The sequence below is a fragment of the Bos taurus genome, chromosome 12 (assembly GCF_002263795.3).
Source record: "Bos taurus isolate L1 Dominette 01449 registration number 42190680 breed Hereford chromosome 12, ARS-UCD2.0, whole genome shotgun sequence".
Taxonomy (NCBI): domain Eukaryota; kingdom Metazoa; phylum Chordata; class Mammalia; order Artiodactyla; family Bovidae; genus Bos; species Bos taurus.
The window spans coordinates 50,770,635-50,794,608 of NC_037339.1; the positions used below are offsets into that span (position 1 = coordinate 50,770,635).

At 40.9% G+C, this 23,974-nt stretch overlaps 1 protein-coding gene and 1 non-coding gene across 15 annotated transcripts in view; both read left to right on the forward strand.

Annotated features, from left to right (window-relative positions):
• The window catches only part of LMO7 (LIM domain 7), a 220,116-nt gene that overhangs the window by 93,522 nt on the left and 102,620 nt on the right, over positions 1-23,974 (forward strand). For 12 of the 14 annotated variants that reach the window (XM_005213851.5, XM_059892261.1, XM_005213864.5 and 9 more), the window contains exon 4: positions 22,718-22,824. In XM_005213851.5, the coding sequence (XP_005213908.1) occupies positions 22,718-22,824 (107 nt within the window). Of the gene's footprint in view, positions 1-22,107; positions 22,207-22,717; positions 22,825-23,974 lie in introns of those variants that run through there. The other 2 variants (XM_015473852.3, XM_059892262.1) reach the window with 1 other exon arrangement.
• On the forward strand, positions 8,758-8,816 carry MIR2285AB (microRNA mir-2285ab). Its single transcript, NR_107841.1, has one exon. It is a non-coding gene; the product is annotated as a microRNA mir-2285ab (primary transcript).

Here is a 23,974-nt window from a genome sequence, read left to right on the forward strand (position 1 = left end):
GGATGATATATATATAGTCTGGTCTGTGAATGTTCTTTTGTATCACATTAATTCTTTTAGTAAATACTTGGGTGCCTATTAGGTAAGAATTTTTCTAGTGTATAGGGATATATATTGGCTTCCCTGGGAGCTCAGCTGGTAAAGAATCCACCTGCAAAGTGGGAGACCTGGGTTCAAACCCTGGGTTGGGAAGCTCTCCTGGAGAACGGAACGGCTACCCACTCCAGTATTCTGGCCTGGAGAATAGTATAGTAGACTACTAGACTACTAGTAGACTACTAGAATAGTATAGTAGACCCCATGGACTATAGAACTGTATAGTCCATGGGGTCGCAAAGAGTCGGGTATGACTGAGTGACTTTCACTTTCATAGGGATATATGGGAGAAACAAAGACAAAGACATTACCCCCAAAGAGCTTATGTTCTGGTGTGGGAGTTGGGATTGGGCAAATGAGTTAACAAATGAGCAAGGAAGCACCAGATAATGAATATGCTGCAGAGAATTATAGTAGAGTGACATTTGCTGAACACCTATTAGCAGTTGTATTTGGACTGGGAGGCTTGACCTCTAATAATTCGTCAAAAATAATATATCAGAAGCCTTAGTTTTGGACACTTATAGAAGAAAGGTATAAAACTTGAGCCAGACTCTACATACTAGTAATTTTTGTGTTCAAAATACCTAACATAGTGACTAGTACATACAGCAGATCAACAATTCTTTTGAATGAGTGAATGAACAAGATTTCCATTGTGAGAAGTAATAGGCTCTAGAATTAGGTCTTTCTCGAAAATGTTGTATTTGGCTGCAACAGGTGTCAGTTGCATCATGTGGGATCTTTGTTGTGTCATGTGGGGTCTTCTCTTATGGGGCCTGGACACTCTAGTTGTGGTGCATGGGCTCCAGGGCACACGAGCTCGGTAGTTGTGGCATGCAGGCTTAGTTGCTCTGTGCACGGGGGAACTTTGTTCCCCGACCAGGTATTGAGCCCATGTCCCTTGCATTGCAAGGTGGCTTCTTAACCACTGGACCATCAAGGAAGTCCCCAGAATTAGGTCTTTGATGGAATAGTGTTATAGGTTGAATTGTGTCCTCCAAATAAAGATACAATACAGGGATACTTCATTTTATTGTGCTTTGCTTTAGTGCACTTTGCAGATACTGCAGTTTTTTGTTTTTTTTTAAACAAATTGAAGGCTTATGGCAACCCTGAATAGTACAAGTTTTATCATCACCATTTTTTAACAGCAGTTGTTCACCCCATGTTTCTAGGTCATGTTTGGGTAATTCTTGCAGTATTTCAAACTTTTTCATTATTATTATTATATTTGTTCTGGTGATCTGTGACCTGTAATCTCTGATGTTACTTCTATAACTCTGAAGGCTCAAATGATGGGTAGCATGCTTTAGCAATATGACATTTGTTAATTAAGGTATGTAGGCTGTTTTATTAGACATATTGCACACTTAATAGACTACATAAACGTAACTTTTATATGCACTGGGAAACAAAACAATTCATGTCACCTGCTTTATTGTGGTGGTCCGGAACCTGACCCACAATATCTCTGTGGTATGTTTATATATTGAAGTCCTAAGCTGCAGTACCTCAGAATGTGACCTGATTTGAGAATAGAGTTGTCAGGTGGAGTATGGGGACAGAGGTCATAGTGAATCAGGGTAGGCATTACCCTAACCTAATATGACTGGCATCCTTATATGAAGATGACCTTATGTAGGAAGATAAATACAGGAAGAAAGCTGTGTGATAACTGAGGATTGGAGTGAAGGAGGAGCAGATATTGCCATCAAACCACCAGAAGCTGCAAGAGGCAAAGGATTCTCCTACAGGTTTCATAGGATCATGTCTTTGTGAATACCTCAATTTTCCACTTCTAGTCTCCAGAGCCGGAGAAGGCAATGGCACCCCACTCAAGTACTCTTGCCTGGAAAATCCCATGGACGGAGAAGCCTGGTAGGCTGCAGTCCATGGGGTCACGAAGAGTCGGGCACAACTGAGCGACTTCCCTTTCACTTTTCACTTTCATGCATTGGAGAAGACAATGGCAACCCACTCCAGTGTTCTTGCCTGGAGAATCCCAGGGATGGGGGAGCCTGGGGGGCTGCCGTCTATGGGGTCGCACAGAGTCAGACACAACTGAAGCAACTTAGTAGCAGCAGCAGCAGCAGCAGTCTCCAGAACTGTGAGACAGTTCTCTTTTTTTAAGTCACTCAGTTTGTGGTACTTTGTTATGACAGCCTTAGGAAACTAATACAGATAGATAAATGTTTTAGTCAATACTTGCTTTTTTAAACAAGTTTTGAGATCTTTATTATTATTTTTTTTAATTTGAAATTCAAAGGAAGTTGCCAGAAAAGCAGTACAGAAAAGTCCTCTGTGCCTTTCACCATGTTTCCCCCATAGTGACATCTTGTATAAGTGGTATAATATTGAAACCGGGAATTCACACTGATGCATCCCAAGACTTTAATCAGATTCACCAGTTTTATATGTAACTTTTATAAGTTCTTTTAGTAACTAAGAGCAGAGATGCTTTCAAGCTAAGTGAGATGAAGAGTGTTTTAAGGATTTTCCAAAGGACTCTTATTAATCTAGTGCTCAGGCATAACCATGGCAGCTGCATTCCACATGATTACTTTTTTCTGTCCCTTTTCTGACAGAAAATGGCATCCCTTAGTTGCATTTCCTAAGAGAAGAATCTGAATGGATCGGATTACCTTTTGTTTTCTTTTCATTGGAGTAGAGTAGACTTACACTGTTGATTCGTTTCAGGTGTATAGTAAAGTGACTCAGTTACACTCTTTTCCCATTAGAGGTTATTACAGAATATTGAGTGGAGCTCCCTGTGCCATTATTCATTTTCTGATACATAGTAGTGTTTCTCCATCTCATAATTTATCCCTTCCCCTCACATTTTGCCTTGGGTAACCTTAAGTTTTGTTTTGAGATCTGTGAGTCTACGCTTCCCTTTTCTTTCCCTGCTACAGATACCATGGGTTAGTGGCCGACCGGTAGATGAGTTCCTTGCGTGAGAGAGTGGTCTTGGCTAACTAGACTGTGGTCAGGAGTATTCATTTCCTTTGTTTTTTTTCAGTTCAGGTGTATGGGTTGAGGTGATTTTTGTAAATGAGGTTTGTGTAGGGTAGATACCAAGTTAAGTCAAATACAGAAATAATTACACAATTTCTATGTAAGGGTTTGTTAAGCTGTGTGAGTATAGTGTTCAAGCCCCCGCTTTCTGTGGCTTCTCTTTTACTGTCCTTTCTTCAGCTATGACTTTTGTCCGTCTCATGTCCACTGCCATGTGTATTTAGCTATGAAGCTGAGGCAGTGGATTTATTCATGGCAGATGGACCTGTGTGAAACACGTGGAATGTCTCCTGAGTAATGACAACAGAGGGAGACGTTAAGATGATTTAGAAATATACTGAATGCTTTGCTTAAAACAGTCATATGATTAGATGATGATTTTTTTTTTCTTGAGGAAAGCAGTAATTATATTCTCATAGATCTTCTAGAGATATGGCTTTTCTTGCTTGACTGAGTTTTGTAAAGAAATACATTTCCCCCTATCATTTAAATTCCCTTTGTTCTTTACAAAGCCATGCTAAAAATTCTAACCCCAGAGTTTCACCCTTCCAAAAAGTTAGCTGGTGTTAAATGTGGGTATGTTCAAATCATTGAAACTCAAAACAAAAACTTTGAGAGTTAAAAAAACTCCACCTCAAAACAAAACCCTGAAAAACAGGCAAGATATTCTGATGGTGAAAAGAGCCGTTGAACCAGAATAATATTTTACTATGGGTTGCATTAGTGTGCATGAAATACAATATGTGTAGAAAACATCAAGCAAGTTATTAACCATAAAACTTACAGTCATCTTGGACCCCTAATGATTTGTTAGTATTTTCTAAAGCAAGGTTTCTCAGCCTCGGCACTATTGACATTTGGGGCTGGGCAGTTCTTTGTTGTAGGCATCTGTCCTGTGCATTGTAGAATGTTGAGCAGCATCACTGTGCCCTCCACCCCCCAGTTATGACAATTAAAAATGACTCCTGACATTGCCAGTAACCCCTCTAGGGTAAATTTATCCTGGTTGAGAACCACTGAGCTAAAGAATCAAAGTAAACTCTACCCTTTTTACATGGACTAGTTTGCTGGCTGACTATAGATCGAATTGATCTCACACTTGCCATTTCAGTTGAGGTTTCCCTTTGAAAGCAATGGTATCCTAGAAAATTTTACTATGAATCATTTGTTTGTTTGAATGTTTCTATCCATCAGTGGACTTAGTAGAGAAATGCTCAGTATATCTAGGCTTGCATGAAAAATATGGGCTCAGTTTGAACATCTTTGCTCTAAAGAGTTATTCTTTCAGGTTCCTTGAAGAGTAGAAATGTGTAAGGTTGACTGTAGAGGCTGCGGAAAATTGTCTCCTCATTTAGGAATGCCGTAGAGTACAGCAAATGAGCAAAGATGCCAGCTAGCTTAAGCTATTAGATGTGTCGTTTTCTCCTGCCTTCATAATGGTTATTTTAAGAAATAAGACAAGTCTATGGGTCTGGTCTTACCACCATTTATTGGAAGGTTATTAGTGGTCATTGTTCTTACACCTGTGTAACATTAGTTCTGATTCATTCATCTTCACTCACCTGTACCTGGGTGTCAGCAAAGTAGAACAGCCTAGTCTATGACAAAGTCACTATTGAAACATCTAGTTATTCTCTTCCAGCTATAATATAAAATTCACCTGAGGAATCACCTATAAAATTAAAACATTCTTATCCAGGTTTTTATCATGTACTTTCCTAAAAACTACTTTCAAGCAATGACTACTATATTTATCCCATTGAAAATAATTTTTAGTAAAATAAGCCCAAGAATTGGGAGAGAGGAGGCTTGTGAGACTCTGAGTTTGTGAGCTCTTTCTACAAATAAGACCAAAATGTGAGACCTCAAGATAGTATTTTCAGGAGAAAAAAGCTTTCTTCTGTTTCTTTTCTTTTCCAAGTTGAAATAATGTAAAAAGTACAAATATAATTACTATTTTCATTCAAGTGTGGTTCTTTTCTGGGTAAGAGGGAAGAATACATTTGTATGGTTGAAGAGAAAGTACTCAAGGAATATTAGAATGTGGCTTGGATGAGTAGCCAGTATAAATATATGCCTTGCTTGAAAGACGGTTATTGAGGGTTGCTCTGTACTAGGTCAAACCCAATTTGCATCCCAGAGGGAATATCTCTCTAGTTGGTAATAAGGACCATTGGTGAAAATATCTGGATGTTGATATATGCAAAACACTGATAACAAGCTGTAGCATGTGAAGAGGGGAAGATGGTGTGAAAGGGAAAGTTTCTCAGTAGTGTCCAGCTCTTTTCGACCCCATGGACTGTAGCTTGCCAGGCTCCTCTGTCCTTGGAATTCTCCAGGCCAGAGTACTGGAGTGGGTCGCTGTTCCTTTCTCCAGGGGATATTCCCAACTCAGGGATTGAACCCAGGTCTCCCGAGATGCAGGCGGCTTCTTTACTGTCTGAGCCACCAGGGAAGCCGGTATAAAATAACCATTTCATGGTAACATCAGTGGTGTCTATTTTCTGGTCTTGAATTTTATGGCTGATTTTGTAGATTTGTTGAAGGAGATCTTCCACCTAGTGAGCTTGGGAAAGGCCCCACCAAGCAAATTCTTTTTGATTCACTCATCCTTGGCAATTTGATTATTTAGCCAATAAGAGCAGCATTCATGCTGAGCTAATTCTAATTGCCATCCCCATCTTTAAGTGGATAAGGGTAAACAAGAGGGTCCCCTTCTGTAACCCTTACTCTTCCCTCCACTCTTAGTTTTTAAACAGTTGATAATGAAGCTAGATGTTTCTATGAATTGCTGTTTCTTGCCTATTACTGTATTGGAACAACTGCATATATGTTGGATCAGACCTTGGGGTTTTATTGAGTTAAAAGATTTTTTACTTTCATTTCCTAATAGAGACAGTGAAGGTTAAATTATATCAATAAACTTGACTAAAACTGCTCAGTTGTAGTCTCATGATTAAATCTACTTTAAAAATTTGTTTTTATTTCAAAGGGAATTTGAACTGCTGTTCCAAGCTGTGTGATTATGTTTCAAACTCCAGTATTTAAACTGTTCTTATTTTACTAGATGCCAGCCTCACTATTTTCTTTAAAAACAAAGCACCAATAACACAAAGTACTTTTTCTTACTTCTTAAGAAAGACGTGTACCATAGTGTTACCATTTTTATTTTACTGTTACACTTGTGTAAGAAATCATAGCATAAATGTTAGCTATTTACTGAAAATAAGATCACTTTGTGCCTTTAAAATATTTTCTGTGGTTGTATTTTAATATAAGTATTTTTTTCTAATGTATCTTTTACTGGAATTTCTCTGTATCACCATTGGTATTTTGAAATGGTTTATCCAATTATCAGGTCTGAGAAAACAGACTGATTGTATTGGATGTCTTCAAGGTAACAAATACTAGGTATTAAATATCCAAATGCCTTGGGGCTTCCTGGGTGGCTCAAGCATCTCCCTGCAATGAAGGAGACCTGGGTTAGATCCCTGGATCAGGAAGACGCCCCAGAGAAGGGAATGGCTACCCACTCCAGTGTTCTTGCCTGTAGAATCCCATGGACAGAGGAGCCTGGTGAGCTACACAGCCCATGGGGTTGCAAAGAGTCGGACACGACTGAGAGACTAACACTTTCACGTTTTTCACTTTTTATCCAGATGCCTTAATACCTCCTTGTAAATGGCATGTAATTAAGTCAGTGATGACTTTAAGTTAGTTATAAAGTATTTTTAGGAGATTTCCTTAAGTTTCCTTGTCACCCTGCTTCTCTCTAACTCGTAGTTGAAGATAAGTATCACCAAGAGTAGAAACTTAGTGTCAACATTGAAGTTGGTTACAATGCCCTTCATAATGATGTAGCTCTATAAGTCAGGAAACTCCAGTTTTCTTTCTAGCCATAATCTCTTCTTAGTCATGGCATTGGCACAAGTGTAGGAACACTTCCCTAGAGTTCCAAAACTTTCTTGTTTTTAAATCTAAGATGAACATTTATGTGCCAACTTTCAGCCTTGAGGGCAACTTTTTTCAAACATTAATGAATTAGAATTTCTAAAGCAACACTGTAATTAACTTGTAGAGTTAAAAAAAATTGATTCAGAGTAAGATTATGTCATACATGACAGTTTTATTCAGATACAAAACACTTCAAACATTTCTCTTTAGGCACCGTTTAAATATAGAAATTGGAAAGGGAAGAGCAAATGATGACGATAGGAACTGGAATCCAGGTGTAAGACTGGTATCAGGGCATTGGTTACTTGATGGGGTTTAGGCCCATGACTATCCCTCCTTTCCTAAAATGCTTACTGAACACCTACTCTGTGCCAGGTACTATTCTAGGAACTTGGGACACAGCTACAAATATTCCCTAGCAACATCATAGAAAAGATGACGAAAGGGATGGTTTGTGATTATTTAACAAGAAGGAAGATCATCGCTAGAAGCCAGCCTTGTCCACTGTAAACAAATGCTTTAAAGCAACAGGTCACTGAACTGGTCCCATGGGAGGGGTCCAGGCGACTCACTAGAGGTCATGCAATAGCCCATGATGGGTGTTGTTTGACTTTCACAGTTTCTGCTTGTTTTAAAAATTTAAACCAACATTTGCATACCTTCAGATTTTAGATAAAATCCTCAGTCTCTGGTTTTTCAATGAATCTGGTAACAGGAGGCTTGCATTTCCCCAAGGCAACCTTTATATGGGGTATCCTGTAGACAGGATAAGAGTCTCTGGTTTCCTTCTTCTCTTTTATCATGTCCTTGACATTATGCCTATTTTAGTCATTTATATTTTGCTTATTCATATACCATCCTTTTCCTTTCAGATATCTGTCTTAATTCCTGCAATGTGTCTGTTGTTGTGGCCTCGGTAAGAGTTGATGGAAAAGCAGACAAGATAATATCTGTAGGCAAAATCTTAAATAGTTGAGAAAAAAACTGCTCAAGTTTAAGGACCAGGATGTAAATCCATGTAAACTTGGACAGAGGTTTCTGGTAGCTTGCCTTAGAGCTTATACTTGCCCTATTTTTTTAACCAGCCCCAAGCATCCAGCATCGTGCACTGAACCTGGACTGGCATCTCGTTTCATACATGACATTTCACATGTTTCAATGCCATTCTCCCAAATCTTCCCACCCTCTCCCTCTCCCACAGAGTCCATAAGACTGTTCTATACATCAGTGTCTCTTTTGCTGTCTCGTATACAGGGTTCCTATTTTTATTTTTTAAAAAATGTGGGATGAAAACATGGGAAATTTATTTAGTCTAGTTTATAGATGTTGGAGCAATAAGGCATAGATCATGTACTGGGTATCAAAATCTAAACCTAAAAACAATTCATATGGGTTTCAGTCTCCAAAAGGATGTTTTATCAGGAATACATTTCAACTATTTTAGTTGAAAAAAATCAATCATAAATCCAGTGATTTCATTTTATCTACAAATAGAATCATCCTTTTTATTCTTTTATCCGTGACACATCACTAATAGTGTCACATGATTTTCAATTCAGATTCTTTCTATCCACCTCATTTTTATTCTAAATTAGACTGGTCTCCTGATCTGTTAAAATTCACAGATCATCTTCCTGTGAACTGTGATGTCATTGTCAACTGGCTGTTGCCATTGTGTTGGGTTGGCCAGAAAGTTTGTTCTGGTCTTTCTATAAGATCGTTTGGAAAAACCTGAATGAACTTCTTGGCCAACACAACATGATCTCAGTTTTGTTCCTGTTGTTCAGTCATTAAGTCATATCTGACTCTTTTGCGACCCTGTGGACTCTACCTGCCAGACTCCTCTGTCCCTGGAGTTCTTTAGGCAAGAATACTGGAGTGGATTGCCATTTCCTTTTCCAGAGGATCTTCATTGAACTCCCATGATCTCGGTTAGCTGACAGTATACTATAGATGCCACAATACAAAGTAGCCATGGCCTGTAGCAAGAGAAATTGGATAATTTCTCTCTATTCACTGATCACTTTCTCAGTGCTAGAAACTATGCCAATTACATGTCTACTTCCTCACTCCATCCTCACAATCACTCTGTTATCTCATTTTACCAGATGACCGTTATTAATGACCTTTCAACTGATGGCTTCTGGTCATAATTAACCACACTTGGAGTCTCGTTTTGAGCTGCAGATGCTTCATGCCGAGAAGGGAGGACAGAGCACACAGGAATCTGTCTTTAAGGAGGCACAGTAGTTGTAGGCAGACCAGCTCCCAAAGTGTTCACAGTCTAGTCCATTGCATCTGTGAATACACTGCAAGACGAGGGGGGATTAGGGTGAAATTAGGGTTGCAGGAGAGGAGCCCGGATTAGCCGGGGGGTGGGGGAGCAATGTAGTCGCCAGGGTACTTTAAGTGGAATGTGGAGTGAGAAGCAGACAGTCATGGAAGAGAGTCTTAGCCCCATGCTTCTGGTTTTGAAGATGGAGGAAGTGGGCTTCAGAAAGGAAAAAAAAAAATTTTCTTCCAGAGCGTATAGAAGGAACACAGCCCTGCTGACACCTTGATTTTAGTCCAGTGAGACGGATTTTGAATTTCTAGCCTCTGCTGTTGTTAAATCATAGACTTGTCTTGTTTTAAGCCATTAAATTATGGTAATTTGTCACAGCATTAGTGGGAACTTAATACAGTGGTTAAGAGCATGGACTTAAGTTGAACTGCTTGGTTTGAATCTCAACTCTACCACTTACTGAATGACCTAAGCAAGTCACATACCTCTTAAGCCTCACTTTCACCATGTATAAAATGGGAACAATAAGATGTTGTAAGCATCTTTTCATGAGAAGTTGAGGTTATTGGGGAAATAAGCTATTAGTGAAGGGACAGTTGGGATAATAAGAGAACTGAAAAATGTCATGTGAGAGACCAGCAATGTTGAGGAAACCAGGATATTTAATAAGAAGATGTGAGTTAGGGGGACCATGTGGAGTGTATGAGGCAGGAGAGCTCAAGGGCTCTTGTGGGGAAAAAAGATAAAAAGATGAAATTTATATTGCATTATGTAGGCAGAGTTAGGATCAATATTTTACAATTACAGCAAGGAAGTCTTTGGGCTTTTCTGACATAGAAATGACTAAAAGTGAGTCAGCCTAATAAAGCAGGGAGTCCCTGAGGCTGGAGAGACTTAAACAAGGGCTGATGATCCAGACACATCCCCTGTTAAGAGAGGCCCTGAAGGGGGTGGGGGCAACTGCAGTGAAGGAACACCAGTTCTTCCCTAGCAGCCTCTAAAGTGTTACTGTGTAATTTTCCTCCGTTAAATGTGCTTTATTGATTTATAAAATCTGGGTTTTGGCATCATTATGACAGGGTTCTGTAAGCAATTACTTGTTTTGCTCGAAACATACAACATGGATAACTTACAGACAGAACTGTTTTCTTCTCTTCCCATTTTGTCCCTCTTCCCTCCACCTCTGCCAGCTACCAATCTGTCCTCTGACAAAACTTTCCTTTTTTTAAAATAAATCTGAATGTCTTTATTTTTTAATTGAAGGGTACTTGCTGTACAGAATTGTGTTGATTTCTGCCAAACATAAGCATGGATCAGCCGTAAGTACACATATGTCTCCTCCCTCTTGAGCCTCCCTCCCACCCTCCTCCCCATCCCACCCTTCTAGGGTGTTACCGAGCCCTGGTTTGAGTTCGCTGAGTCATACAGCAAATTCCCACTGGCTGTCTCCTTTATATAAGGTGATATAAGTTTCCATGTTGTTCTTTCCATACATCCAGCCTCTCCTTCCTCCCCTCCCAACCCGTGTCCATAAGTCTGTTCTCTATGTCTGTGTCTCTACTGATGCCCTGCAAGTAATTTCATCAGTATCAACTTTCTAGATTCCATACATATGTGTTAGTATATGTTATTTGTTTTCCTCTTTCTGACTTTCTTCATTCTGTATAATGGGCTTTAGGTTTATCCACCTCCCTAGAACTTGCCTGGAGAATCCCAGAGACAGGGGAGCCTGGTGGGCTGCCGTCTATGGGGTTGCACAGAGTCGGACACGACTAAAGTGACGCAGCAGCAGAACTGACTCAACTGTGTTTCCTTTTATAACTGAGTAATATTCCATTGTATATACCTACCACAGCTTCCTTATCCATTCATCTGTTGATGAACATCTAGGTTGCTTCCATGTTCTATTGTAAGTAGTGCTGCAGTGAACATTGAGATACATGTGTCTTTTCCAATTTTGGTTTCCTCAGGGTACAAGTCTAGGAGTGGGATTTCTGGGGCACATGGTGGTTTTATTCCTAGACTTTTAAGGAATCTCCATACTCTCTTCCATAGTGGCTGTATCAATTTACATTCCCATCAACAGTGCAAGAGGGTTCCCTTTTCTCCACACCCTCTCCAGCATTTTTTGTTTGTAGATTTTTTGATGATGGGCTTTCTGACCATTGTGAGTTGATATCTCATTGTAGTTTTGATTTGCATTTTTCTAATAATGAGTGATGTTGAGCATCTTTTCATGTGTTTGTTATCCATCTGCATGTCTTCTTTGGAGAAACGCCTGTTAAGGTCTGTAGCAAAACAGCAAATTAGCCAAGATGGCGTGGTCAGGCTCTCTTGCCTCCTGGTCTCTCGCTCTTGCTCCCCGTTTTGTAAATAATTTTGTAAATAGTTATGTAGCAGCTGGGATCACTTACAGCACTGCATATGTGTGTCACAAGGTACTTGCTTGGCCACCGGCTACTGTTGGTCTGTAAGCATATATAAGCTTCACCTGAAGGCCCTGGTGGGCTGCGTTGTGGTTAGGTTGTGTTATGGCCGCACTGAGGCTGCATGTGGCTGCATTATGGCTGCGTCCGCTGGGTCAACCATGAGAGGAGAGAATACAGTGTGTTTGTGCTATGGCTGCTGCTCCAGGCAGGAGAGAATAAATGTGTCTGCAGTTCCTACGACTCCTTGAGTTTTCTTCCAGCCTCTTACCTCTTGCCTTACCAACCCTAGGTTCTGTGAACAGTGGGCACAGTGTGAATAGCGAGACAGTTGGTGCTGTGAGCAGGATGAACAGTAATACAAGGTCTTTTTCTCACTTTTTAAGTTTTTTTTTTTTTTTCCTGCTATTGACTTGTATGAGCTGCTGACAGAACTTCTTAAGCATCCATGTCAACATCTTTTTTTTTTTTAATGTAGTAGGTAAGTCTTAGAATTACTTCATTTTTGATGTAAAATTTAGTTTGGATAATATGCAGGACTGTATTTTAATCCATGCTGCAGTTTGACAAAGCCTATTTTTGCTCCTGTGTAGTTAATCATACCCTGAGTAGATTAAGCATTTCAATAAATAGTATTTTCCTGAGGCACTCAGCCCTCTATCCCTCTAACCTGGTGCAGCCCTAACTTATCATCTCTTAGTTCTGTCTCTCTCAGTCTGGCGTTGCTCCTGTTCCTCCAAGCAGTGCTGGAGCAAAATTAATTCACCAGGCTGCTGACATAGTCATCGTAAATCATCTCCTGGGCCCTCAATGTCCCTCGGCAGTTCCTATTAAGCATTCCTGGTTGGGCCCTATTTTCACATGAGACAAAACTTCTGCTCTCCTTGTCCTCAGTTCCTTTCTTATCAGCAAATGACTGAGCCTTTTTCATTGTAGAAAGGTAAAGACCCAAGGAGAACTTAAAAGACCAGCTGCTTACTTTCTTTATAAATGTGTATGGAAGCTGGATCTCTGTGTATTTACCTACATGTTAAAGACATAAATTGTAGGTGTGCTACTTCAGCGCTTACATTTATTAACAAAGCCATAAACTACAGGATGAGTTTTCCATAACAATTTAAAAAAGCTCGGGCCAGCTGATGGAAATTTTGACTAAACTACTTTCTTAATGGAAACCATACTTAAAATGCAAATGTGGACAGACTGTTGTCACGGTGCTTCTTGGGAGTTGCTTTAAGAGAATTTTGATCATGATTAGGGTATCATAAAGATGAAATTCAGGCACTTTGGTGGCGGTCTAATGGTGATCTCTGTAATCACTAGGTGATTCATGTCCACACTAAGGAAAAACTCTGTTTTAGATCATATTTAGAAATTGCTTCCTTGTTATTTGCCAGAACACTTGTCTACCAAGACTTTAATCACCTGGAGGAGTATCTTAGAATATGGAATCTGATTCAGAGCTGGGGTGGAGATACAGCATTTCTGCATTTCTGACAGGTTCCCAAGTGATGCCAAGGCTTATGGTTTGTGGACTTCATATTGAGTATCTACAGTCTAGGTCAGCTCTTCTTCAATTTGTTGGTGCCTCAGCATCACTTGACTTCCATGGTGCCTCAGACAGTAAAGACTGCCTGCCACGTGGGAGACCTGGGTTCGATCCCTGGGTTGGGAAGATCCCCTGCAGAAGGAAATGGCGACCCACTCCAGTATTCTTGCCTGGAGAATCCCATGGACAGAGGAGCCTGTTGGGCTACAGTTCATAGGGTCGCAAAGAGTCAGACGTGACTGTAGGCGACTTAGCACAGCATAACTTGAGGGATTACTTTCTGCCTGCCTCTCTGGTGATTCTGACGTGACTGATAGGAGACTGTTATTCTAAAGCATAGACTTTAGAATTAATAAATTTCAGTTTCCAGCAATGGTTACAACTTCTTCTTGGCACATACCTGATAACATTCTGGCATTGTTAACAAGTTCCAGAAATTAACAAGCTGATTCTAAAATTCGGATGTAAATGCTAATACACCTTTTTATTTTTATATTTTTATTGGAGTATAGTTGGATTACAGTGTTGTGTTAGTTTCAGGTATACAGCAAAGTGAATCAGTTAATACATACACATGTATCCACATTTTTTAAGATTCTTTTCTCACATAGGCCACTGCAGAGTATTGGGTAGAGTTTGCAGAAGCACATTCTACACCATGATTTATGGTGGTGAAATTCCCATAACATAAAATTCGTCATTTTAACGTGACCAGTTCAGTGGCATTTAGTACATTCACAGCGTTGCACAACCACCAAAACTTTCCACTACTCTCTTACTTTTTAACTGTTTTTTCTCCATTTCACCCTCCCTCCTCTGTACCCCCAGAAACCAATAATCTGCATTCTATCTCTGTTCTGTTTTGGCTCTGTCAATTCTGGATACCTCATATAAATGGACCGTATGATCTTAGTGTGTCTAGCGTCTTTGGTTTATTTCGTGCAGTATTCTGGAGGTTCACCCACTCCATAGCATGTGTGAGTACTTTGTTTTTTTATGTCTGAATAATCCATTGTATGGATGTATCACAATTTGTTTATCCATCTATCTGTTAATTGACGTTTTAGCTGTTTCCACCTTTTGACTGTTGTGACTAGTGCTGCTATCAATGTGTATGTACATATACTGTACTTGTTTGAAAATCAGTTATTTAGGGTATGTACCTAGGGAGAAATTATCTTTTAATGGGGAGGACTGGGAGTGAGGAGTGGAGGTGTGGGATGGAGAGGAAAACAGTAAAATAGCAAAATATTGACTGATAAGAACTTGCTAAAATATGATTAATTCAACTTTGGGCTCCTGACATGCTCCCCAGCTGCTATTATCTCTGATAAAAGAACATGGGAACCTCCTTAGATGACATGAGAACATGTTGCTGGATAAGTGCTTTTTGAAGGAAAATGAGATGAAAGGTTCTAAGGGGAAGTGTTACAAAGTCCTGTGTTACCTTTGGGTCTGCTGTTAGAAAATTCATGTTGGCCTCATATTACTTTCTCATAACTCTCTTTTCAGGATTTATAATGGAGTTAGAGAGGAATTTGATCTCCTTTGATATGATCTGATCTATAGACTCTACAGAAATGTCTAATTGTGTTCATGTTTAAGCCTGGAAAATGCTGGGAGGAAGTAGAACATGGTCCTACATTTGGGTCCAGGAGAAGAAGCATGAGAACTGCTTTTCTCACTCATCTCCTTTCAGAAACAGGACACTGGAGGGTCCTAAATTGGAGGGTTGGGAGATGGTAGCTTTGGGAGGGATGAAAGGAAACTTGAATCAAAGACAAAACTGTCTGCTGGCACTGAGAAGGGGAGATTTTGGATGATTCTTGTTCTACAGTAAATGGCTAATCTTCAGTTCAGTTGCTCAGTCATGTCCGACTCTTTGCAACCCCATGGACTGAGGCATACCAGGCCTCCCTGTCCATCACCAAGTCCCAGAGTTTACTCAAACCCATTTCTATCGAGTCGGTGATGCCATCAACCACCTCATCCTCTGTTGTCCCCTTCTGCTCCCACCTTAAATCTTTCCCAGCATCAGAGTCTTTTCAAATGACTCCGTTCTTCGCATCAGGCTAAGCTTCAGTTTCACTTATTTACTCCTTAAACTTCTGGAGTTTATGTTGACTGAGGATCCTCCATTTGACAGAGTCTTTGGATAGTTTTCATTCTTGCCTTGTTAAAACTTTTCGTAGCTCCATTTGACCATGTGACTCTTACATCTTGAAACTCTCTCTTCCTTTCTTTTTTTGGCTGCACCGTATATAGCATATGGGACCTTAGTTCCCTGGCCAAGGATTGAACCCATGGCCCCTGCAGTGGAAGCACAGAATTTTAACCACTGGATGGCTAGGGAAGTCCTTTCTTTCCTTCTTTTCCATGGTGCTGTTTACTTCTGCTTTTCCTCTGATTTCTCTGATTGCTTTTTTTTTTTTTTCCTTTTTTAAACTGTTTTAAAAATATTGGTGTCTGACTGTGAAGCCTTCATTTGCTTTGCTTTTCCTAAGATGGCTCATTCATATCCTTAATTTCGGCTACTATACTACTGTGTGTTTGATTTCCCCAAGCCATGTTTTAAGCTCAAAACTTCCCATGACCTCCAAACCCAATTTACTATTAGCTGGGAATCTTGATATGGATATCTCAAACTCACCATCTTTAAAACAGTTTAAACCTCTACTCCAGATTGATGTCTAGTCTGTGTGCTTTATTGTACGAGTGTTGTAGCCAGCTTCTAAAATGGTTCTACTGATTCTCACCTGATAGTCCCTTATATCTGTAAATTGTGCCTAATTAACTAGGTCCTTCAGCTGAAATGATTTCCAGGTGGAGTGTTAAGGTGCTGCCTGGCCTTCTCTTCCTGATTATAGTAAAATGTGAGAGAGAAAGTGAGGGTAGAATGATAAACATGAGGGGCCACAGAAATTGCTGGTTTTGAGAATTACCTGGCTTTTTCTGTTATAAATCATGATTTTTTTTCCAGAAAAAATTGAGAAATGAATTTCAGCAAAGATCAAATTCAGAACACTGGTGGGAAAATAAGGTAATCTAAAAGTGAAGCTGAGAGAGTGTGGCTGTTAAATCCTTTAAGACATTAGAAAGATCCTACAGGGAGCCTTGGAAATCTGTCCAGTCTAGCAGTAGGACTTCTAAGAAGCTTAAGGGGTGGTGTCCCTTAGTCATCTCAGCAGACTAAGGTAGAAAAGGACTTGTCTTGTAAGGATTTGTGGTTGTGTGCTTTTGACTAATGGAGTGAAGTCCAATAAGATTCACAGGAGACATGTAGTATTTTCGATGGAATTGTATTTGCAGGAACTTTACCAACTTAGAAAGGGACAAAGGGTTACAAAATACAGGGACCTTTGGTCCCCCAAACTTCTACCGTCAGGGAGCAGACTGAGAAGGTTCCTATCTGCAAACATAAGCAACTTTCCAAGGAAAGGGAAAGATAATTTTTAAGGTGGAACGAAGTGTCCAGAGAGTGAAGCAAAAAACCATGAAGGAAATGTTCTACGGCCTTGAATTCTAAGGAAGGACTGCCAACCTATGCTTTGCAGGATTTCAGACTTTCTGTGGATCAGTGTGCCTTTCATTGTGGCACACACTGAACTAGAGAGTTTCCTGGTTGCCCTACAGCTGTCCCACCGTTGTGTGTTGGGCGTGGGGCAGTAACTTTGTTGCTTTAGTTTCCTGGCATTCAAGTTGGGAGAACTGTATTCAAGGGCTGTTTTGAAGGAACTACACCTGAGGAGCCTCCTTCATACCTGGATCTGATTTGTATGATGAGATTGTGGACTCTGAGGTCACCTTATCAAAGGATGAGAATTTTTAGGTCCTTGAGAGGGAGTTGGTGTATTTGCATGTGAGAGGAACATGAATCTTGGGGCCAGAACGTGAGCTATGTTATCAAATCCATAAGATTGTCTCTGGTGATTCTCACCACCTGCTATTGATGTCCTTGTATAGTCCATCCTACCTTGAATAGGGCTGACCTATGTAACCTAGACAGCATATTAAAAAGCAGAGACATTACTTTGCCAACAAAGATCTGTCTAGTCTAAGCTATGGTTTTTCCAGTAGTCATGTATGGATGTGAGAGTTGGACCATAAAGAAAGCTGAACACTGAAGAATTGATGCTCTGGAACTGTGGTGTTGGAAAAGACTCTTGAGAATCCCTTGGACTGCAAGGAGATCCAACCAGTCCATCCTAAAGAAAATCAGTCCTGAGTATTCATTGGAAGGACTGATGCTGGAGCTGAAACTCCAATACTTTGGTCACCTGATGTGAAGAACTGACTCATTGGAAAAGATCTTGATGCTGGGAAAGATTGAAGGCAGGAAGAGATGGGGATGACAGAGGATGAGATGGTTGGATGGCATCACTGACTTGATGGACATGAGTTTGAGCAAGCTCCAGGAGTTGATGATGGACGGGGAAGCCTGGTGTGCTGCAGTCCATGGGGTCACAAAGAGTTGGAAACGATTGAACAACTGAATTGAACTGATGTAACCTGCTCCGCGGAGAAGGCAATGGCACCCCACTCCAGTACTCTTGACTGGAAAATCCCATGGATGGAAGAGCCTGGTAGGCTGTAGTCCATAGGGTCGCTAAGAGTTGGACATGACTGAGCGACTTCACTTTCAAAATGGCAACCCACTCCAGTGTTCTTGCCTGGAGAATCCCAGGGACGGGGGAGCCTGATGGGCTGCCGTCTATGGGGCCGCACAGAGTCGGACACGACTGAAGCGACTTAGCAGCAACCTGCTCTGAGAAGGAAACGGCAGCCCACTCCAGTATTCTTGCCTGGGAAATCCCATGGATGGAGGAGCCTGGTGGACTACAGTCCACAGGGTCGAAAAGAGTCAGACACGACTGAGCGACTTCACTTTCACTTTCAACCTGCTCTGAAGGATAAGAAGTTCGGTCATGAAAACCTGCAGCTTCCATCTTGCTTTCACTGGGATCACTCAGTCAAGCAGCTCTGTGGAGCTTTCCATTTGGTTAAGAGCTGAGGCTTCCTGCCAACAGCCAGCCTTGATTTACCACCTTGTAAGTGGCTTCTTCAAGCCCCAGAAGGTCTTCAGTTGTAGCCCCAGCTGTAGCCCCAGCTGACCTTATCTTCAACCTGATGACAGACCTCAAAGCCAGAACCATGCAACTTAGTGTTAGTCGCTCAGTCGTGTCGACTCTTTGTGACCCTGTGGACTGTAGCCCAGGCTCCTCTGTCCTTGCTGGGATTCTCCAGGCAAGAATACTGGAGTGGGTTGCCATGCCCTCCTCCAGGGGGTCTTTCCACGCCAGGGATGGAACCCATGTCTCTTGTGTCTCCTGCATTGGCAGGTGGATTCTTTACCTTTTGAGCCATCAGGGGAGCAACTTAAGCCACCCCCAAATTCCTGACCTTCAGAAACTATGTGAAATCATAAATATCTGTGGTTTTAAGCTGCTAAGTTTAGGATAATCTGCTGTGAAGCAGTAGATAACCAATAGAGGTATTACAGTGGACGCACAGAAACCCAGGAGTCTTGGTAAATTTTTGTAGCTTCATCATCTTGCCTGCCTCAGGCTTCTCAGCTGGCTCAATGGGTTAGGAACCTGCCTGCAATGCAGGAGATACAGGAGATATGGGTTCGATTCCTAGTTCAGGAAGATCCCCTGCAGGAGGACAGTATTCTGTCCCCACTCCAGTATTCTTGCCTGGAGAATTCCATGGACAGAGGAGCCTATTGGGCTACAGTTTATAGCTTGCAAAGAGTCAGACACAGCTGAAGTGACTGAGTACGCCTCCTGCCTCAGTTGTTAGTGAGTACCATTCCTAATTCATTAATCTCTCGTTTACCCAGACTCCCTTCACCCGACATCTGTTATGACTGCCCTTATAATTGATTCGAGACTAAGGGAGTGGAAAAGAGATTGAAGAGAATATGAAAATCTTCAGAAAAACAACCTTTTATGTTTATATACTGTCTGGTTTTATTCATGTCATAGAAAAATTTTAAACTAAGAGGAGCTATTGCAGATTTTCAGGGATCATTTATTTGTTTCTATTTTTGTGAAGCTACTTTGGGTCCTCATAGGGTAGGAATTGGAGAAGGCAATGGCACCCCACTCCAGTACTCTTGCCTGGAAGATCCCATGGACAGAGGAGCCTGGTAGGCTGCAGTCCATGGGGTCACAAAGAGTCAGACACGACTGAGTGACTTCACTTTCACTTTTCACTTTCATGCATTGGAGAAGGAAATGGCAACCCACTCCAGTATTCTTGCCTAGAGAATCCCAGGGATGGGGGAGCCTGGTGGGCTGCCGTCTATGGGGCCTCACAGAGTCTGACATGACTGAAGCGACTTAGGAGCAGCAGCAGCAGGGTAAGAATTGCGGTTATTTAGTTCAGGCTTTTGATTTGAGATGTTTATGCAAGTTAGACTGTGAGATATTTGTGTGCACGATTGGGCTAGGGGAGAGTTGGGCTTCCCTCCCCTTGCAGGAGAGGTATTTTCCTTGGTAATGGGTTGGATGCATCAGTGGTTCAGTCATGCCTGTTTTTGTGACCCCATGAACTGTGGCCCACCAGGCTTCTCTGTCCATGAGGTTTACCAGGCAAGAATATTGGAGTGGGTTGCCGTGCTCTTCTCCAGGGGATCTTCCTAACCCAGGGATCGAACTTCTCTTCTACATCTCCTGCAGTGGCAGGAAGATTTTTTTACCACTGAGCCACCTGGGAAGCCCTTGGTGTAGTGGGTTACAGATCCACAACTCACTCATTTCACAGATGAAGTGAATGGGGCCAGAAAGATTGACCAAGGTTTCTGAAAGCCACACAGTTGGTGAGTGGCAGAGCTAACTTGTTGTGCTGGCCACCAGTTCAATGAGATAAGATTCATTTTAGGCTTGCTCTTTGTTTTAACTTGCATTTATCTTTACTAGTTTCAAGGGAAAATGATTCCATTAAATAATGACTAAATCCTTCTCTTTTAATATGTTGAGCTGGGTGTGGCTTCTTGATGTTTTAACAGACATGAAAATTTTATTTAATAATTTTGTCTCTCCCCTTAGGCAACTCTCTGCCTAGGTCCTTTGAAATTACAAAACTAAATTACCAGCGGGCTCAAGTCCAGCAAGCATGATTTAGTTTACAATTCTGATCTTCGTACAACCTGTTCCTGCTGCATAGGCCATTTGAGACTTTGTTCATAAAAAAATTTTCTTTCAAAACTTGAGCATCACTGAACTGTTTAAAAGATTCTGCTTTTTAATGTAAAGGCTTTACTTAGAACCAGAATTTGATCATATTTATTGTATGTTTTTTCTTTGTCTTCAACGAAATATAGTCCCTTTTGTTTTTAAGTGGTTTCTTTCTAAATACTTGGATGGGTTTTGAGGTGTGTGTGGCTTCATCTGTTTTTATCACTCTGTACATATTTGTCAACTGGATGAATGCTATTATGTTTTTATAAAATATGTGAAGAATTGTTTTGGCTCTCAGTTCAATGCGTTTACTTCCAATTTAACTTATTTTTTTTTTATAACATTCAGAAGCAAATTGAATTTGTGGGAAGACTCCTAATGAATTAGTTTTCCTTTTTGAAGTAAGATTTACTTCTGTAGGGGCTTCCCTGTGTGACTCAGATGGTAAAGAATCTGCCTGCAATGCAGGAGACCCGGGTTCAATCCCTGGGTTGGGATGCTCCCCTGGAGAAGGGAATGGCTACCCACTCCAGTATTCTTGTCTGGGGAATTCCAAGGATAGAGGATCCTGGCAGGCTACAGTTCATAGGGTCACAAAGAGTTGGACACAACTGAGCAACTAACACCCTTTCCCCCCAAATCATTTGTTCTTTTCTGCTTCTCTGAGGATCAGTTTTAGAACCATTAATTTGAATTGTTTGGTAATTAGATTGTATAGGTTTTAAAAGTTATGTGAATGTAACATAATAATCACTTTTGCCCCCTTGGTCTGTTGCCAATACATTACTATTAACACCACTCCTCCCCACCCCCCCACTCCCCCCGCCCCCCTGCCAAAGTCAGATCGAATGCCTTCCATTGAGCTGTTCAACTTTTGAATTAAATTCCTTTAATCTTTGACCTCTTATTTAAAATGAATCATAGATTGCAGCCTTCAGCTAGGTCATTCATGCTGCTTTTTACTGATAATACACTAGAATAATTTCCTGCCATTACAAACAGGTTTTTTTTTTTTTTTTAAATATTGTCCCTGAGTTCCCTAACAGCACTGCTTTCCTCTGCCATACGTTTGTTCCCCTCTCCCTAAATCCCCTCACTCTTCAAGAATCCAAGCTATTGAACTTAGCATCTTCACTGTCCTCCATTTCTCTGTCTATGATTCCCCCTTCCTCTGCCATCCTGGCCTTCCTCCCCAACGTGGGAAAGAGTAACTGCCTGTCTCCACGTGGAGCTGCCTCCCTTAAAGTTCCCTCATAACCACCTGTCAGGGAGGGCAGCGAGGTCTTAGGAGGCCAAGCTCTTGCTGCCTGAGAACCTAACAAATCCGAGGTGGAGAATCCAATGGCCACAGCCCAACCCCATCAAGGGTTTTCTTTCTCTACGTAGAGTACAGACAGAAGCTCCAGCCAGTTCTGCTCGACCAGCGTGTGTCCCTGTTGTTAGTGTGGGTGTGGCAGTTGACGTGAATGAGAAGCCTGGGTCTGTGAATGGAGGATTTGAGTTTTGAAATTAGATAGGAGGGCCACCGAGATTTTCAGGTTGCGGAGGCAACTCCTGAGGCAGGTGCAGGGCGTTGAGGAAGGACCACGCCTCGACCCTGCGGCTCAGCCAATGAACACTGGGCTTCTCCCGGGTCCTAGTGTGCGGTTTCCCTGTCTGTCAAGAGCCGGCTCAGCAACCAAACCCAGATTCCAGGTGTGGTATTCCACAGTCGTTCTGTAATTTGTAATCATAGAAACAGAATGTTCCTCCTCTCCCTTCCTCCCTGCCAACAGTTTCTGGGTGGGTGAATGTCAGTAGCTGGAGTTATTTTTAAAGAGGAGAGGTGAAGCTTGTCGTGCAAAGCTGGGAAGAGGGCGTTTGTTTGCAGAGCAGACCTGACATCAAAGTGTAGATTACTGCTCGGTGGCCAGGCGCTTGTCCTCTAACAGGTAATGTTTAACGTGCCAGTCACAAAGATCACAGGAACGGCATATGCCTGGCATCAGAGAACACTGCCGTTTATGCTCTGGGAAACTGAAAGGCTGTACGTGCCCACAGATTAGTATAATTTTTTTTAAATACGTGAATGCATTGGTCTTTCTTCCTCCTTTTTTTTTGCCGGCTGTAATTGGACTTTGATGCTGGGAAGTTATATCATAAAAATTGGTAACCTTTGTCTGAGAGAGAGCTCAGCTAAGCAGTCACTTTCCACTTCTTTTCACAGGATAATATAAACGTTTTTTTGAAAGCGTGTGAACAGATTGGATTGAAAGAAGCCCAGCTTTTCCATCCTGGGGATCTACAGGATTTATCAAATCGAGTCACTGTCAAGTAAGTTTCACTGGTTTGTTATATGTTTTTTTTTTTTTTTCTTCTTCTTTAAACTTAGGGCTTGTAGCTGGTGTGAATAATTTCTGAGAGTTCTTTTTATTGAAAAATCACCTCCTTGTCTTCCTCTGTTTGTATTCCAAAACAGACTATTTAAGAAATAGCTTTGTGAGTGTGAAGCTGTCTGTAATTGAGACCATGATATGTTGTTGTTTTAAAGCTCTATATTAACCGAAATGGTGGTTTATGTTTTAATGCCTAACATGGTTGTGTTTGGTTGCTAATGGTGAGGAGGCTTATTATATTTATAAAGAAAATGGAGAGGTTATAGTCTAGCTTACAGAGTGAAAATAATTATTTGAAATTAAGACATAATTGCTAACGTAAAAATGAGAGTGGGGTTGTGAGAAAAGAGACAGTATTTGGAAAGCAGCAGTGCCCGGAACCAACATGCAACACTAATGAATTTTGTCAATTGTGTCTGATTTCTAAAATGAACTTTTTCCCCCCCCACTCTTTTAATAGTATGGATGAGAAAGTGAAAGTGGGGTGTGTGTGAAAACATGCGCAGGTGTTTGTGTTGTGTTTTCCAGGGAAAATGCTGTTTATGTGTGAATATATGGTTTTAGGAATCTGGTTTTAAACTCTTGTAAGATTTTTTTCTTATAAATCTAAATTTGCTTTCAGTGAGTCAGAATAAGCTTGTGTTACTAGATAAATGTGACAGGAAAATGATTTAATTCTGTAATAATGACTTCCTCCTTATCGTGGCTCTTAAACCTCATTAGCATTTTTTCCAAAGGGAAAAACAAACACCTTTATTCTATCTATGAAAATCATAGAAATGGAGTTTGAATGGTTAGTGGCCCTGTTGTGAGAGCTTTAAAGTTATTAAAAAACTGTAAGATCTTAAATATGACCAATTTTTTTCATAAAGAAGAATAATCCTGTCTAAAAGTATCTTTTATAGTATACGTTGTCTCTTAGCAGTATAAGCTAAAAATCCGGGTAGGATTAATCTTTTAAAAGCAACCATATATTTTTTAAACGAACAAGCCATTTTGCGTCTGTGTGCTTCGAGTTCTGTTGATTAAGCGTTTCTAAACGGCACAGCAGTGATAATGCACATAGCAGGGAAGACTGTCAGCATTTC